This window comes from Gorilla gorilla, chromosome 5, assembly GCF_029281585.2.
Source record: "Gorilla gorilla gorilla isolate KB3781 chromosome 5, NHGRI_mGorGor1-v2.1_pri, whole genome shotgun sequence".
NCBI lineage: Eukaryota > Metazoa > Chordata > Mammalia > Primates > Hominidae > Gorilla > Gorilla gorilla.
Genome location: NC_073229.2, coordinates 176,574,468 through 176,590,835, shown reverse-complemented (window position 1 = coordinate 176,590,835; position 16,368 = coordinate 176,574,468). Strand labels below are relative to the sequence as shown.

At 37.9% G+C, this 16,368-nt stretch overlaps 1 protein-coding gene across 22 annotated transcripts in view; it reads left to right on the top strand.

Annotated features, from left to right (window-relative positions):
• Nucleotides 1–16,368, top strand: part of SYNE1 (spectrin repeat containing nuclear envelope protein 1) — a 522,579-nt gene that overhangs the window by 215,080 nt on the left and 291,131 nt on the right. For all 22 annotated transcript variants that reach the window (XM_055390873.2, XM_019029254.4, XM_055390870.2 and 19 more), the window contains 4 exons: nucleotides 5,919–6,072; nucleotides 8,622–9,250; nucleotides 12,097–12,276; nucleotides 15,934–16,084. In XM_055390873.2, the coding sequence (XP_055246848.1) occupies nucleotides 5,919–6,072; nucleotides 8,622–9,250; nucleotides 12,097–12,276; nucleotides 15,934–16,084 (1,114 nt within the window). The remainder of the gene's footprint in view (nucleotides 1–5,918; nucleotides 6,073–8,621; nucleotides 9,251–12,096; nucleotides 12,277–15,933; nucleotides 16,085–16,368) is intronic.

Here is a 16,368-nt window from a genome sequence, read left to right as displayed (position 1 = left end):
AAAAGTGGGCAAAGGACATCAACAGACACTTCTCAAAAGAAGACATTTATGCAGCCAACAGACACATGAAAAAATGCTCATCATCACTGGCCATCAGAGAAATGCAAATCAAAACCACAATGAGATACCGTCTCACACCAGTTAGAATGGCAATCATTAAAAAGTCAGGAAACAACAGGTGCTGGAGAGGATGTGGAGAAATAGGAACACTTTTACACTGTTGGTGTGACTGTAAACTAGTTCAACCCTTGTGGAAGTCAGTGTGGCAATTCCTCAGGTATCTAGAACTAGAAATACCATTTTACCCAGCCATCCCATTACTGGGTATATACCCAAAGGGCTATAAATCATGCTGCTATAAAGACACATGCACACATATGTTTATTGCGGCATTATTCACAATAGCAAAGACTTGGAACCAACCCAAATGTCCAACAATGATAGACTGGATCAAGAAAATGTGGCACATATACACCATGGAATACTATGCAGCCATAAAAAATGATGAGTTCATGTCCTTTGTAGGGACATGGATGAAATTGGAAATCCTCACTCTCAGTAAACTATCGCAAGAACAAAAAACCAAACACCGCATATTCTCAGTCATAGGTGGGAATTGAACAATGAGATCACATGGACACAGGAAGGGGAATATCACACTCTGGGTACTATTGTGGGGTAGGGGGAGGGATAGCATCGGGAGATATACCTAATGCTAGATGACGAGTTAGTGGGTGCAGCGCACCAGCATGGCACATGTGTACATATGTAACTAACCTGCACAATGTGCACATGTACCCTAAAACTTAAAGTATAATTAAAAAAAAAATTCATTCATTCAGCAAATATTTATTGAGTTTCCACAATGAGTAGCATACTCTTCTATGTGCTGGAAATAGCAGCAATACAGAGTTTCATCCTTTGCTTTCATGGAGCTTATATTTATTCTATTATTTATTTATTCCTGTATTCAATCAATCAACAAATATATATCAGGTGCCTGCTGAGTACAAGGTACCATAGCAGACACCAAAAGCCATAAAAATAAACAAAACCTAACCCCAAATAATTTACAGATTAGTGTGGGAATAATGAGGGGTGAACATGAAGTATTATAGGATCAAAAAAAAGGACATTTGAATGGGTTCAGAAATTTACGGAAAGATTTGATGCCACCTCTTGAAAGGTGAGCAATTTCGTAAAACAAAGCAGTAGCTGCCCTTTGCCTATCCCTTAGAGGGAAAGTAAGGGACTTTTAAAGTGATACCAATGTGTGAAGTCATTGAAAATATAATGAATGCATATAAGGATAATGTGTAGAAGATTTTATAAGTATTAAAATGTGAAAGCTGATTTAAAAGTTGAACTTTGGATACAAACCATTTTAATAAATACTAGTTTTGATTAAGGTATTATTTTTAATATGTTTGGATTCTGATCTCCAATCACCTATTATTTATTAACTAATTCATTTATTACACATGCATTGATTGGTCCCTGATGATATCCCAGGCACCTTTTTAGGTGCCGAGGATACAGCAGTAAGCAAGGCAGGTCCATGGGGTGGAGAGAGGGGAGGAAGGAGCTGGGGGGAACATAAATATATAACTAAACAAGTGAACAAACAAGACAATTTCAGGCAATGTTCAGTATTATGAAGACAATAAAACAGGGTAGCGTGGCAGGGACTGCAGGATGGTGTATCTTTAGAATGGTGGTCAAGCAAGACCTCTCTGGGGAGATGACACCAGATTAAGATCTGTGGGCTGTGCAGGAAACAGACCCACACAGGCAAAGGGAGCAAAAATGGCAAAAGCTCTAAGGCAGTAATGAGTTGGTTTTATTGGGAGACAGAGAGGAAGTCAGTGGGAATATGGGGCAGAGCTGTGTCAGATGAGACCAGAGAAGTAGATGATGTGAGGTTTCTTGTAGACCACAGTAAGGAGTTTGGGGTTCTGCCTTCTTAAGTGCAATGGGAAACCACCTAGTGTTTAAGGAAAGGGAATGCCCTGTTCACTTGAAATCATGTTTACTTATTATCTAGAGAGTATATTGTAAGGAGGCAAAGGTGGGAGGGAGGAAGCCAGTTAGGAGGCTGTTGAAGGTCAGGCAAGAACTGAAGAGGTTTAGACCAGGATGAGAGCAGTGCAAATGGAGAGAAGAGTGCAGAGTCAATGTATAGTGTGTGTTGGGGGGGAGGGAGGAGGGGGGGGATTATAGGGCTGAGGCCCTTGGCCCCCTAGAGGTTAGAAAATCACTGACATGAGGCAGATTAATAGAAAATGAATATAAATTTATTTAATGTATATACACAGGAGCCTTCGGGATGGAGATCCAAACTCCATACATTTGACATACAGAATATATGCCATATTGAGGTTACAGAAAGATCATGAGCTCAGAAAATGGCCCAAAACAGGTTTTCATGTTAAGACAGGTTATTGGAGGGAGAAAGGAAGAGGCTTGGCTAGCAAAACTGGTCTTGTTATGTAGACGAAACCTCACAGGTATAGTCCTCAAAGAGAATACATGGTAAAGGTCTTTTTCAGGTCTTTATGGTGTTTGACTCTCAGTTCATCTTTCCTAGATCTGGACAAAGGCAGGGCTAGCTGCATTAGTGCAGATTCTCTACAGATCTACAGAAGCAAGTTTATTCCCCAAAAGACAGCTTTGCAGGGACATTTCAGAATTTGTCAAAGAAATATATTTTGGAGTAAAATATTTTGATTTCCTTCAGTTCCCATTTTGAAACTTAAAAAACATTTCACATATTAGAAGCTACATGGAAAGTTTTGAAGAGATTTGTGTTAAAGTTTGTTTGATAGAGATTGGGTGTGATGGCTCATGCCTATAATCCCAGAGTTTTGGGAGGTCAAGGTGAGGGGATTGCTCAAGGCTGGGAGTTCAAGACCAGCCTGGGCAACATAGCAAGACCCCATCTTTACAAGAAATTTTTTTCAAAAAAGTATCCAGGCATGGTGGCATGTACCTGTAGTCTCAGCTGCTCAGAAAGCTGAGGCAGGAGGATTGCTTGAGCCCAGGAGTTTGAAGTTACAAGGAGCTGTGATCACAGCACTGCACTGAAGCCTGGGTAACAGAGTGATACTTTGTCTCAATAAAATAAAAAGAAAAAAAAAGGTTGTTTGATAGAGATAGACAAAGGAGTGGAAAAGCAAATTAAGATAAACAGAAAAAAAGCAAACTGAAATATATTGTTGCATGTCTTCTTTAGTCAGTCTCTTAGTCCTGAAAATCGATCAGTTCAGTTAAATAGCTGTGTCCCATTCCAGAAGGTGGCATTGCAAATGGGCTGGGCCTCTATATATGATGCAGGCAAACAGATCTTTAATAAGAGGCATTTCTAAGGAAACAGAAGAAAAGCAAAGTTTAATATCTAGAGTAGTCTATAGACTTGTTTTTCTAGAGTTTGTGAAGCATCTTCAGATTGCAGTAGCAATCTGAACAGATTTTTCTGGATTGTAGTTCAGTTCAGATGAATGGTCGAGTGAATTTTCTGAGAAGTCAATACATCAGCAGGCACATAGGTTGTTTACTTACAAGTTTCTTTTATTTCTCCCAAAGTTTAGTTGCCTAGCTTCAGTTTGTGGGGCATTAAGAAAAGCAGTTTTGGCTGAGCATGGTGGCTCACACCTGTAATCCCAGCACTTTGGGAGGCCAAGGTGGGCGGATCACCTGAGGTCAGGAGTTTGAGACCAGCCTGGCCAATGTGGTGAAACTCCATCTCTACTAATGATACAAAAATTAGCCAGGTGTGGTGGCAGGTGTTTGTATTCCCAGCTACACAGGAGGCTGAGGCAGGAGAATCTCTTGAATCTGGGAGGCAGAGATTGCAGTGAGCCAAGATCACACCATTGCACTCCAGCCTGGGCAAGAAGAGTGAAACTCCATCTCCAAAAAATAAATAAATAAATAAATAAATAAATAAATAAATAAATAAATAAAATAAGGAAAATGGAAGGAAGATTTGGAAAACCTTAGTTTGGAAACTTGCGGCCAGGAAACAATTCAGGATTCAGTCCAAATTATGGGAACATAATAAAAACTCAAAAACAATGAACAAAGTTAGATTCTAGTAACATACATACTGTTGTTTTTTTTAAAACATAATTTTTCTCTCTCCAGCCCCCAATTTCTACCAAAGACAAATCACAGTAGGATCAACTTATTTGCAAGATAAATTTTAGTCTTATTATACTTGGCCTAATTATCCATATAAAGTGCAGCAAGATTAGTGACTGGCCATACAAGCTTTTTAAAAATTGGCTTTGCTGCTACGTTTTTCATAAGAAATCTCAGATTAGACTTTCAAAAGTCTCTCAACGTTAACCAAACCAAAGGTTTATCTGTGCCTGCAGATAATCCTTATGAATTGGGTGAATTCCTTTTTTCTCAAGGTCCTAATATAATTTGAGATTCCTGGGCCTGTCAGAAAGTGACATTCTTTACTTACCACAGGTCAGGAACTTTATAAAGGCACCACATAGAAAAGTATAAGGCCAATCTTCCCAAGGGGCTTTTCATTGGTTCTGTAAAGTTTTTCTGAATTCCTCAAAGCAGTCTGATCATATCTGAAAATATGCCATTCCAGTCAAAGCCTTGGTAAAATAACCAATGTTTCCAATTGTGTCCTGTAACAAAACATATTGAACTTATACAAGTAACTGTATTACCATACATTAAGAATGCTCACAAATAGTTTCCAGTTTCTGGAAAAATCAAGTAGAGAGAAAAAATATACTACAAATTTTGCTCACAGAAGTGTAGTTTGCCCAATTTGTTGTAAGCTATAGACAATTCAAAGAAAAAAAAAAGTTATCTTGACTTTGGAAAGGAAAACATGAAAAATCAGCAATGTTTCAAACAAAACACCACTAAAAAAAGTATTTCAGGCCTCTATTAGTTCAGTCCTATGTAATTAAATCTTGTTCTGCTTAATGTTGGGTTAGCAAATCTCACGAATGTATTTTTAATTAGAGTCCTGGAAGTTTTTTCTTTTGAGACAGAGTCTCACTCTGTCACCCAGGCTGGAGTGCAGTGGCGTGATCTCAGCTCACTGGAACCTCTACCTCCTAGGTTCAAGCAATTCTTATGCCTCAGCCTCCTAAGTAGCTGGGATTACAGGTGTGCACCAGCACACCTGGCTAATTTTTGTATTTTTAGTAGAAATGGAGTTTTGCTGTGTTGGCCAGGCTGGTCTCAAACTCCTGACTTCAAGTGATCCAGCTGCCTTGTCCTCCCAAACTGTTGGGATTACAGGCATGAGCCACTGCACCTAGCCATGGAAGTTTTTTCTTAGTTCAATAGTATAGTCTCCAAAGTTATCAGAAATCTGTATTTTAGAATACTTGTAAGAGTCCTTTCCATGAATTTTCTTAAAGAAAAAGCAAATTTTAGATTGCAGCTGACTATAAACCACTTTTTGAGAAGAATAAAAGTAAAATAATAATTGTCTATGGATGACAAAAGTCATAGGCTAGCCATGGTTAAAGACACAATTGATTAAAAACTTTGGTTACTTCTGTGGCACACAACAATTGAACATAATGATAATTATTACTGATAACATATACTAAGGCATCAGAATTACAGGAATTTCATTCAATTTTGGAACATGTGTTATGCTGAGAGGGTATCCATAGATTAGATGCACTCGTAAAGAAAGGACAAGATGAAGAGTGCCTCATAGGACCATCAGGGTGAATGGTGGCAATGTTCACTGAGACAGGGAAGATTGTGAGTAAAGCAGGGTTTGGGATGTAAAAAATATCAAGAGGTATAGAGTGTTCATGTGTGACAACATTGCTTTTGCCCTTGGGTAAGCTTAATTCCCAAAATATATCATTAATCCTTTCTGTTTACTTATGGGACATTTTAACTTTAATACTTTGTCTACATAGGATTAATTTTCTTCAGTCTGTGGTTGCTGAACACCAGCAATTTGATGAGCTGCTGCTTTCCTTTTCTGTCTGGATTAAGCTGTTTCTCAGTGAATTACAAACTACTTCTGAGATTAGCATAATGGACCATCATGTAGCTCTTACTCGGCATAAGGTAAAGTGGTTTTTTTTTTTTTTAAGATTGAAGAAGAATTTCTTCATAAAAAAGTTCTTGAATTAAAAAGAGATGCAACATTTTAAAAAAGTTTAAATGGTGAGAATTTAACTTTTTATTTATATGAAAATGTTTTAATAATTGAGCATGTGAGTTAAGGCAATGAATTATGCAGACAAATTAAGCAGATAAAGCCACTTCAGATAAAATTGGCAACCATCTTAAGAAACTTTCTCTTCATAGTGGAGCAAATGATTTCTAGGATAAAGTGATAAGAATGTCCATTTTTAAGCTTCCCAGTTTGTTTTATTTCAAAACTGAAAACTAATACTGAATTCAAATACTTTAAGGATATAGTTTTTCTGAATTACTATTCAGCTTTAAAATGATTTAAAGCTTATTTCCCTTATTTATAAATTATGCATATGGAGGGGTGAAAAGATCTTTCCTCTGCTCTCTGAACGTTCAAATAATTTCAGTCTATGAAACGAACTGACAATAGACCAATTAACAGGAGAAATGGCAAACACATTTATTATGTGCATATTGTATGGGAGTCCCACAAAATATGAGACTCTAAGAATAACCAGATGACTAAAGTTTTTATGTTATACAGAAAGAAATAGGGGCTGGGGCTTCAGGAGGGTAGTAGGGACAAGCTATGGGAGGGTGAGGGGAGGAAATGCACTGTGAACAAAGGCTGTCTTATTATGCAGAAAAAGTTTCTCAGGTAGCACACCTCAGAATTACAGATGGCAGCCTGTGCTAACAGTCTTTCCAAGTGAGATGTCAGACCTTAAGGGACTTTCCTGTCAGTTATTCCTCCCTGGTTGATGATTATATTTCTTCTGGAGGAACTTTCCTTAGTCAGATAAGGGAGCATCAGGAAAAGCTCTTCTCTGAATTTGCTGCTCCTCAGGTTCTCTCAGTTTAAAGTCCAAAGTGACATATTTTAGGGTATCATTTTCTGAGTCCCCAACACATTATATCTATCCTGGCACCAGAAAACATTCAAAAATTCCGATATTGATCATAAAGCATTGAAATAATGGAGATAAGCTACATAGTACTCATATAGCAACAGTTAACAATAGAATATTTCATATTTATTGAGTGTTCACTCCTTGCTGGGTTCACTAATTGGTTCTGTGGCAGGGAAAAGCAACTTTCTCCTACCTTCAGGACAGGAGATAGTTTTACATCTTGGGGGAAGGTGCCCAGTGAGTTTAGGTTCTACCATCCAAATAGACTGAGAGAGAGCAGCTATCTTCCCTGATGATTACATTTCAAAGGGATGGCTCCCAGGTCCTTCAGAAAAATATTACGGAGGTAGAAAAAACTGGCCAGAGCTTTAAGAAGAGTTACATCTCAAAGGGGCAGAGAATAAATTTACAATTATAAGTTTTCTAAAGTAAATGCTCTAAGAAAAAAAAAAAGGTCAGGATCTGCAGTCAAGAGGAACCTATCTGAAGTTTAGTAGTCAAACAGGGGAATCTTAAAGTCATTGTTGTCAAGATTAAGATAGGTGATAATTTCTATTTAATGGAAACCACTGAGAATGTTGCCAATTTGCTGCTAGATTTTAAACATGATTTATTGTGAGCTAGTCAAATTTCCTGTACAGAAGTCTTGCATAAAATACAACTCGGGTTTGGAACTAATTTAATGGAAAAAGATTTCTTCATGGATTTTGTGGATAGAAATTGTTAGTTAAAAAAATTAAACATTTAGATTTTTAAAGATTTATATGTATACACATATACATCTGTTGAATTTTTAAATTTAAAATTTTTTCACATACATGCATCTTCTAAAATTTAAAATTTTTAAAGTTGAAATATTAAAAATATGAGATATCTAAATACAAATATTTGTACATAAATGTATACATATATGCATCTTTAAAATGTTAAAATGTAAAATATATGTAAGCATCTTTAAGAATCTTCCAATGTTTTTATTTCTTTTAACTAACAATTTCTATCCACAAAGAAATTTTTTTCACAGAATTAATTACATAGTTCCAAAACAGAGTTGTGTTTTTTTGTTTTTTTGTTTGTTTGTGACGGAGTCTTACACTGTTTCCCAGGCTGGAGTGCAGTGGCGCAATCTTGGCTCACTGCAAGCTCCGCCTCCCGGGTTCATGCCATTCTCCTGCCTCAGCCTCCCGAGTAGCTGGGACTACAGGCGCCCGACACCACGCCTGGATAATTTTTTTCTACTTTTAGTAGAGACGGGGTTTCACCGTGTTAGCCAGGATGGTTTCGATCTCCTGACCTCGTGATCCACCCGCCTCGGCCTCCCAAAGTGCTGGGATTACAGGCGTGAGCCACCGCGCCTGGCTCAGAGTTGTGTTTTATGTGAAAAATGTGGATCAGCAAAACAGAAAATTCTGTGCATTTTCTAAGATTCACTGTAGATGACCTTTAAGTAGTATACTATCCATGGCACCTAAAATAGATAGATCTTCACATCACAAATCCTGTAGAATACCTCTGTCATAGACTGTAGTGTATCTCAGGAATCAATAACTCTCTCTTCCCTTCCAGGACCACGCAGCAGAAGTAGAGAGCAAAAAGGGCGAATTGCAGAGTCTGCAGGGTCACTTAGCAAAGTTGGGTTCTCTGGGCCGTGCTGAGGACCTCCACCTCCTGCAGGGAAAGGCTGAGGACTGCTTCCAGCTGTTTGAGGAGGCCAGCCAGGTTGTGGAGAGGCGGCAGCTTGCCCTGTCCCATTTGGCAGAATTCCTCCAGAGCCATGCCTCTCTGTCCGGCATTCTCCGCCAGCTGAGGCAAACAGTGGAAGCAACCAACAGTATGAATAAGAACGAGTCTGATTTGATAGAAAAGGACCTCAATGATGCTCTTCAAGATGCTAAAGCATTAGAATCTGCTGCCGTCAGTCTGGATGGCATTCTTTCCAAAGCCCAATACCATCTGAAAATCGGGAGCTCTGAGCAAAGGACTTCCTGCAGAGCCACGGCTGATCAGCTCTGTGGAGAGGTAGAGAGGATCCAGAACCTTCTGGGAACCAAGCAGAGTGAGGCAGATGCCCTGGCAGTGTTGAAAAAAGCATTCCAAGACCAGAAAGAGGAGCTTCTGAAAAGCATTGAGGACATTGAAGAAAGGACTGACAAAGAGCGATTGAAAGAACCTACCCGCCAAGCTCTTCAGCAGAGGTAAATAGGAAACTGTCACGGCCACTTGTCTCTTTTCTTTTTTATTTGTTCTGGAATTAACTTTTATGCAAAACTTTATTAGTACTGTCCAAGGAAAATAAAAACTCAGGACCCCAATTCACTCTGCCAAAAGAAAGAAATTAAGCTGAGTTGAGTCATGCAAGCAGCTGCCTTTCCTTTGGTCCTAAACAGATAGATACAGAGAAAAGATTAAATAATTCCACAGGTAGCTACTCTATGTTCACCTTATCTTACGTAAAGTGCTGATTTACTGAGCACGAGATGAATTCGTAATTGACTATTCCCTGCCTGCTTCTTTTCTCTTGCAACACATGGATTAAACTTATCCTCTCTCTTTCCCCTCCAGCCCATTTTTCCCCTTTAAGTGTTGAAGCCCTCAAAATCATCTTTGGAGAAATGTATAAACCGCAGACTGTTTCTGTGATTTCATATTTATTTCTTCCGAGCATGTCCTTAACCTTGGCAAAATCAAGTTCTAAATTGATTGAGACCTGTCTCAGATACTTTTTGGTTGATAGTACCATATTTAGCAATTTCTTCTTCCTCTTCTTTTTTTTTTTTTTTTTTTTTTTTTTTACCACTTTGAAGATAAGATTAACGACTAATTTGACACTTGAGAAGTACTAAAATTTCTTTGGATTTCCCTAAAGTCAGTTTATGAGCAAAGAATATGTAGATCTTATTATCTATTTTTAAACAATTTTTTACTGATGGGAGAAGGGACTCATCTTCTATAACAAGAATGAAGGCAGAAGAGAAAGGGAGTGATCCTAGTAGTTTTGGTGGTAAAAAGTATGAGGAAATTCCTCCTTGGTGGCTGAGAGCCTCTTGGTAGAGACTGGTGCAAGCTCATTAGTTCAGAGGAGAGGGCAGATGTTGGAGGAAAGAAAATGGTGTGAAACAGTTCTCTTGTAGAGGGGAGCTTAGGAAGGTGATGAACTGTCATTTGAGCTCTGTGTTCATTTAAAGTGAAACCAATCAGCTTGGCAGAGTCATTCTCTACAACTGCTTTTAACTGTTTGCTTAGAGGTATGGAGAGGCAGAGGAGTGGGTTTAAGTAAACAAAGCTGAGCTTTTGTCAGGTGAGTTCATTTGAGAAGCAAACGGGTCAAAGATAAGTTCCCTTAGTAAATTTGAAAAGTAACTGTTTTCTTAAAACTGTAGCCTTCTTTTCAATTTTTTTTCTTCTTAATGGAACCTTCTGACTCCTGTTTTCAGGGCCACTTTCTCTTCCATTTTTTTCAGTGGGCAAAGAAACAGCTGAAATGCATTCATGCCAAGGTATTCATAATTGGTAAAGATTATGTTGTTCCTGAAAGACCATTGCTGGTTGTTTCCTTTTAACCAGAATCAAATATTATGTCGAGGATTTAGTCAGATGATAGTGGAGTCAATATTGGGACTGGGCTCCTGAGGTTATACCCTTTATAGGCAATAAATTATCTGATTAGTTTAAGAATAAATTTACAAAAGGGAATGATACTTGGGAAGAAAAAATAGCCTCCAGAATAAAGAGAGAACAAGGTGCCTAGTGTCACTCACCCTGGATGCCAGCAGTATCATTGGTGCTGCAGGGTGTCATGGCCTTCTTAGACCAAGCAGACAGGAGATCCTCAAATTGCCAGAGTAGAAAGCCCAGGTAGAGCTCAGGAGCCACATCAGTACCCACAACACTGCACTCACCAAAGTCACACATCGGGTGCAGAAAATGTTATATTGAATTAATGGACTTATTTAAATTCCAGCCATACTAATGCTTCACTGTGCCACCTTGGGAAAACCTCTTCTCTTCTTGTAAGGTGGGGATAATAAGAACACCTGCCCCCAGCCACCATCTTTTAGGAATTAAATGGGATAAAGCATGTAGACTCATTGTGTGAACTCTACAGTCCTATACCAAACTGTAAGAGTGAAGAGTAAACGGCTGCCTCTATGTGGCCACTTTTTTTTTTTCTTTGAGACAGGGTTCTGCTCTGTCACCCAGGCTAGAGTGCAGTGTTGCAATCACGGCTCACTGCGGCCTCAAACTTTTGGGCTCACATGATCCTCCAGCCTCAGCCTCCCACATAGCTGAGACTATACACATGTACCACCACAGCCAGCTAAATTTTTTTTTTAATTTTTTGTAGAAATAGGGTCTTGCTCTGTTGCCCAGGTTGGTCTTGAATTCTTGGTCTCAAGCAGTTCTCCCACCTTGGCCTCCCAAAATGCTGAGATTATGGGCATGAGCCACTGTGGCTAGTGATATGGCCACTTTTTATAAATGCTGAGATACTAATAGATTAGGGACAAAAATGATCATTTCCTTATGGTAATCTTTTCAACAAAGTAGGTAATTTAAGTTTTATATATATATATATATATATATATTTTGCAGAGCTCAGTAAAGCTAATTTGATATTGAATGAAACAACTGTAATCCTTAAACACTATTATTTACATGGATTGAACCTCATGGCCCAGAAACATTTCTTACCAAAGATTTTACAATAAGTATTTACCTAGTTAGCCTACGAGATCAGCCTTAGTTTTGAAAATCTTCTACCATCAAAGCAAAGTAGAAAGAAAATACAAGCTTAGTAGAAGGTTGATGGTGAGTAGTAAGAATGACTTTCAATGTTTTCTGAGGTACAGTCTGAGTTATTTTGCAAAATTAACTTTAAAAGTAGCTTTATCTATTGATAAATATTAATTTAATTTCTGTGTTAAAAGTTTTTCTAGCTGTCTAAATGAGTGCTTTATGGACTCATCATATACTTACGGAGAAGAAATATTCATTTACTACCTTTAGTAAATTAATAGGAAAATAACATTTTAATTCACAGGTTAAGAGTGTTTAATCAGCTAGAAGATGAATTGAATTCTCACGAGCATGAACTGTGTTGGTTGAAAGACAAAGCCAAGCAAATTGCCCAGAAAGATGTAGCTTTTGCACCTGAAGTTGACAGGGAGATAAACCGCTTAGAGGTCACCTGGGATGATACCAAAAGACTAATTCATGAAAAGTAAGTCAAAACCCACCCAGTTCTTGTTTTTAGCTGCCCACTTATTTTGTGACATTGGGACATTGCCTGTTTTGTGTTGATGTGATCAGTGGTTAAATATCTTTTACCATTTTAGGTATTCTGTGTCACTTTCATAACATTGAAAATTTACTTATTTCTACAGAACTTTACTGAGAATGTTGCTTTGAGATAACAATTATAGGCCAGGCATGGTGGCTCACGCCTGTAATCCCAGCACTTTCGGAGGCCAAGGCAGGCGAATCACCTGAGGTCAGGAGTTCAAGACCATCCTGGCCAAAATAGTGAAATCCCATCTCTACTAAAAATACAAAAATTTGCCGAGTGTGGTAGAGGGTGCCTGTAATGCCAGCTACTTGGGAGGCCGAGGCAGGAGAATCACTTGAACCCTGGAGGTGTAGGTTGCAGTGAGCCAAGATTGCGCCACAGCATTCCAGGCTGGAAGACAGAGCAAGACTCCTTCTCAAAAAAAAAAAAAAAAAAAAAAAAAAAAAAAATTACATGTGAAATTGAATGCTTAAAGCAGGAGTTGTCAACAGTTATGAAGTACTACCATGACAGCCTTAACTTTTAATTTTCTACTTTTTTTGTTTTGTTGTACTTGTTTGTAATTGAGGTATAATTTAAACACACTAAAATTTACTTTTTTTCATACCCAATGCTATCAGTTTTGACAAACTTATACAGTTGTGTAACTATTAAATTTCACAATGAAAGTTCTACCACCTAAAAAATGGCCTTATCTTTTCCCCTTGCCCTTAGCCCCCCTGCAACCAGAAAACAGTTTTCCACATCTATAGTTTTGTCTTTTCTTAGAATCATTTATAAACAAAATCACATAGAATGTGACCTGGCTTCTTTTATCTAGCACAACATATGTCATTGTGTGTGTCAATAGCTGATTCATTTTTTTCTTTTTTTTGAGATGGAGTCTCGCTCTGTCACCCAGGCTGGAGTGTGGTGGCGCTATCTCTGCTCACTGCAAGCTCCACCTCCCAGGTTCACGCCATTCTCCTGCCTCAGCCTCCCGAGTAGCTGGGATAACAGGTGCCCGCCACCACACTCAGCTAATTTTTTTGTATTTTTAGTAGAGATGGGGTTTCACCGTGTTGGCCAGGATGGTCTCGATCTCCTGACCTCATGATCCACCTGCCTCGGCCTCCCAAAGTGCTAGGATTACAGGTGTGAGCCACCGCACCCAGCCAGTTCATTCATTTTTTATAGCTGAATATTCCACTGAATGGGTGTACTACAGTTTATTCATTTACTAGTTGATGGACAATTGGGTTCTTTCCAGTTTGGACGATTATAAATAAAGTATTTATAAACATTCACATTCAAGTTTTTGCATGTACGTAAGTTTTTATTTCATTTGGGTAAATAATCTAAAAGTGAGACTCTGGATTGTAGCAAAATATATGTTTAACTTTGTAAGAACCTGCCAAACTATTTTTCAAAGTAGTTGCACCATTTTGCACTCACACCAGTCTTGTGTAAGATTTCCAGTTGTTCCACATAATTTCTAACACTTGGTATTGTGACGTTTTTGTTTATTTGCTTGGTTGACATTCTACTAGATGTGTAGAGCCATCTCTGTGTGTGTGTGTGTGTGTGTGTGTGTGTGGGTGGGTGTGTGTGTGTGTGACTTTAACTGCTCCTTGTGGAGCAGGACTAGCTAACTCATAGGCGCTGTGCTCAGAATTGGCACATTTTGTTTTTAATTTGTATATCCCTAATGACTGACGTTGAGCATATTTTGTTAAGTTATTTGCAATCTGTATGTCTTTTTAAATATTCAAGTTGGCTGATTTGGGTGATTTTTTTTTGTTATTGAGGTCTTTTTATACAATCCCAATCAAAACGCCCACAGAATTTTTGTAGAAATTGACAAGATGATTTTAAAATGTATACATAAAAGCACAAGACCTACTAGAATAGCCAGTACAGTTTTCAAAAAGAATTGGAGGACTTTGCTGGCAGCTCTGGTACCTAAAATAAATAAGTAAGTAAATAAATAAATAACAAATGAAAAAGGATTGGAGGACTTATACTAGCTAGTTCCAGTGTGGTACAGGCTGAAGGATAAACATATAAACGAGTGGAACACAGTCCAGAAATAGACCCAGACATATACAGTCAATTGTTTTGACAAAGATATAAAGAAAGTTTGGTGGAGAAAGAATAATATTTTCAATAAATGGTACTAGAACAATTGGACATTCATATGCATTTAAAAAAATGACACTCAACATATGTTTTACATCATGTACAAAGACCTATTAAACAAAATTCGGAGCACATTATATAATGTAGACTATTTCTGTAGGCATTTTAAATTGAATCATGTTGTGCAAACTTTATTCCATATTATTAAACATTATCCTACATTGTGATTTCTTAGAGGTTGCACAGTGTCCTATCATAAGAATATATCCGGATTTATTTAATTATTGACCTGTTTTTAACATTTTGGTTATTTCTATATTTTCTCCTTTTACAAATAATCGTATGAAGAATATCACTTTACCTAAATCTTAGTGCACATAATTTTATTTCTTTGGAAAATCTCTAGATGTAAACTTGCTTGCTCAAAGGCATTTTATTCTTTTGTTGTTGTTTCTTTTATGAGATAGTCTCCCTCTGTCGCCCAGGCTGGAGCACAGTGGTGTGATCTTGGCTCACTGCAACCTCTACCACCCCAGTTCAAGCCTTTCTCATGCCTTAGCCTCCTAAGTAGGATTACAGGCATGCGCCACCAAGCCAGGCTGATTTTTGCATTTTTAGTAGAGATGATGTTTTGCCCTGTTGGCCAGGCTGGTCTCAAACTCCTGGCCTCAAGTGATCAGCCTGCCTTGGCCTCGCAAAGTGCTAAGATTACAGGCATGATCCATGGCGCCCAGCCGTTTTTTGTTTGTGTGTGTGTGTGTGTGTGTGTGTTTGTTTAAAAAAAAAAAGTCTACAGCTTCCAATATTCCCAGAGGGTCTCCCATCCAAGTACTAACCAGACTGGACCCTGCTTACCTTCACAAGATCAAATGAGAGAAAGTGCATTCAGGGTGATATGATTGCAGACTACCTTATTTTTATAAACAACAGCTATCTTCTCCTTTTGACAGTCTTCAGGGTAGTCATATCCAATGAGAATTTATTACATTGAGACGGAAGAGAAAATCTGATATATATTTTAATTACTGAGTAATCTTTTTATTTGTTAGTTTTGGGCTATGTTTTGTTTTATTGTTGTTTTCCTTCCCACGACATATGCCATTACGAAATAATTAAAACACCATGGAAAAAGACAAATTAAAAATATATATATTTGGGTGACTCGTCTATGTAAGTTTGAGTTGGCAAGAACATATATTGCTTCTTTGTCATTGAGTTCATAGATTTTGTTTCAATGGTGATTGAGTTCATAGATTTTGTTTCAGTGGTTGCGTGCATACCTCATTCACGGAGAATATTTTAGACATTGGAGTAAGTAGGATTAACCAGCAGCACTAGTTTGAGGACAGTATGTAGGAATCTGTCTATGAGTATTAATACCTTTACGTAGTGAAACATCAAGTCCAATTGTAGGGAACTTTCCCTTTTCCTGATACATGACACCAAATAATATATTTTCTTTAATCATTACAGTCAGGGTCAGTGCTGTGGACTTATTGACTTAATGAGAGAATATCAGAACCTGAAATCAGCTGTATCTAAAGTCTTAGAAAATGCCAGCGGTGTGATTGTAACCAGAACTACCATAAAAGATCAGGAGGATCTTAAATGGGCTTTTTCCAAGGTAAAATTCAAAATGTGTTTATGTTGGTATTCTGCTTTAGTAGATCTGGTTTTTATTCATAAAGCAGTAATCTGCACTATTCTTATCAGTATACTTAGATGTGGGTAATTCATGCTAATGAGCTCAACTTTTTTTCCCCTAGGAATGCTGACATTCTAGGATTCTAGCAATTCAAGAAAATGGTGTTATATATATTCATATAGTTAATTAATATCACTATCACTAATTTCTGCATAAGGTCAATTATGAATGAAATTTCTTAGAGGCAAATGGTTTTAAACTCA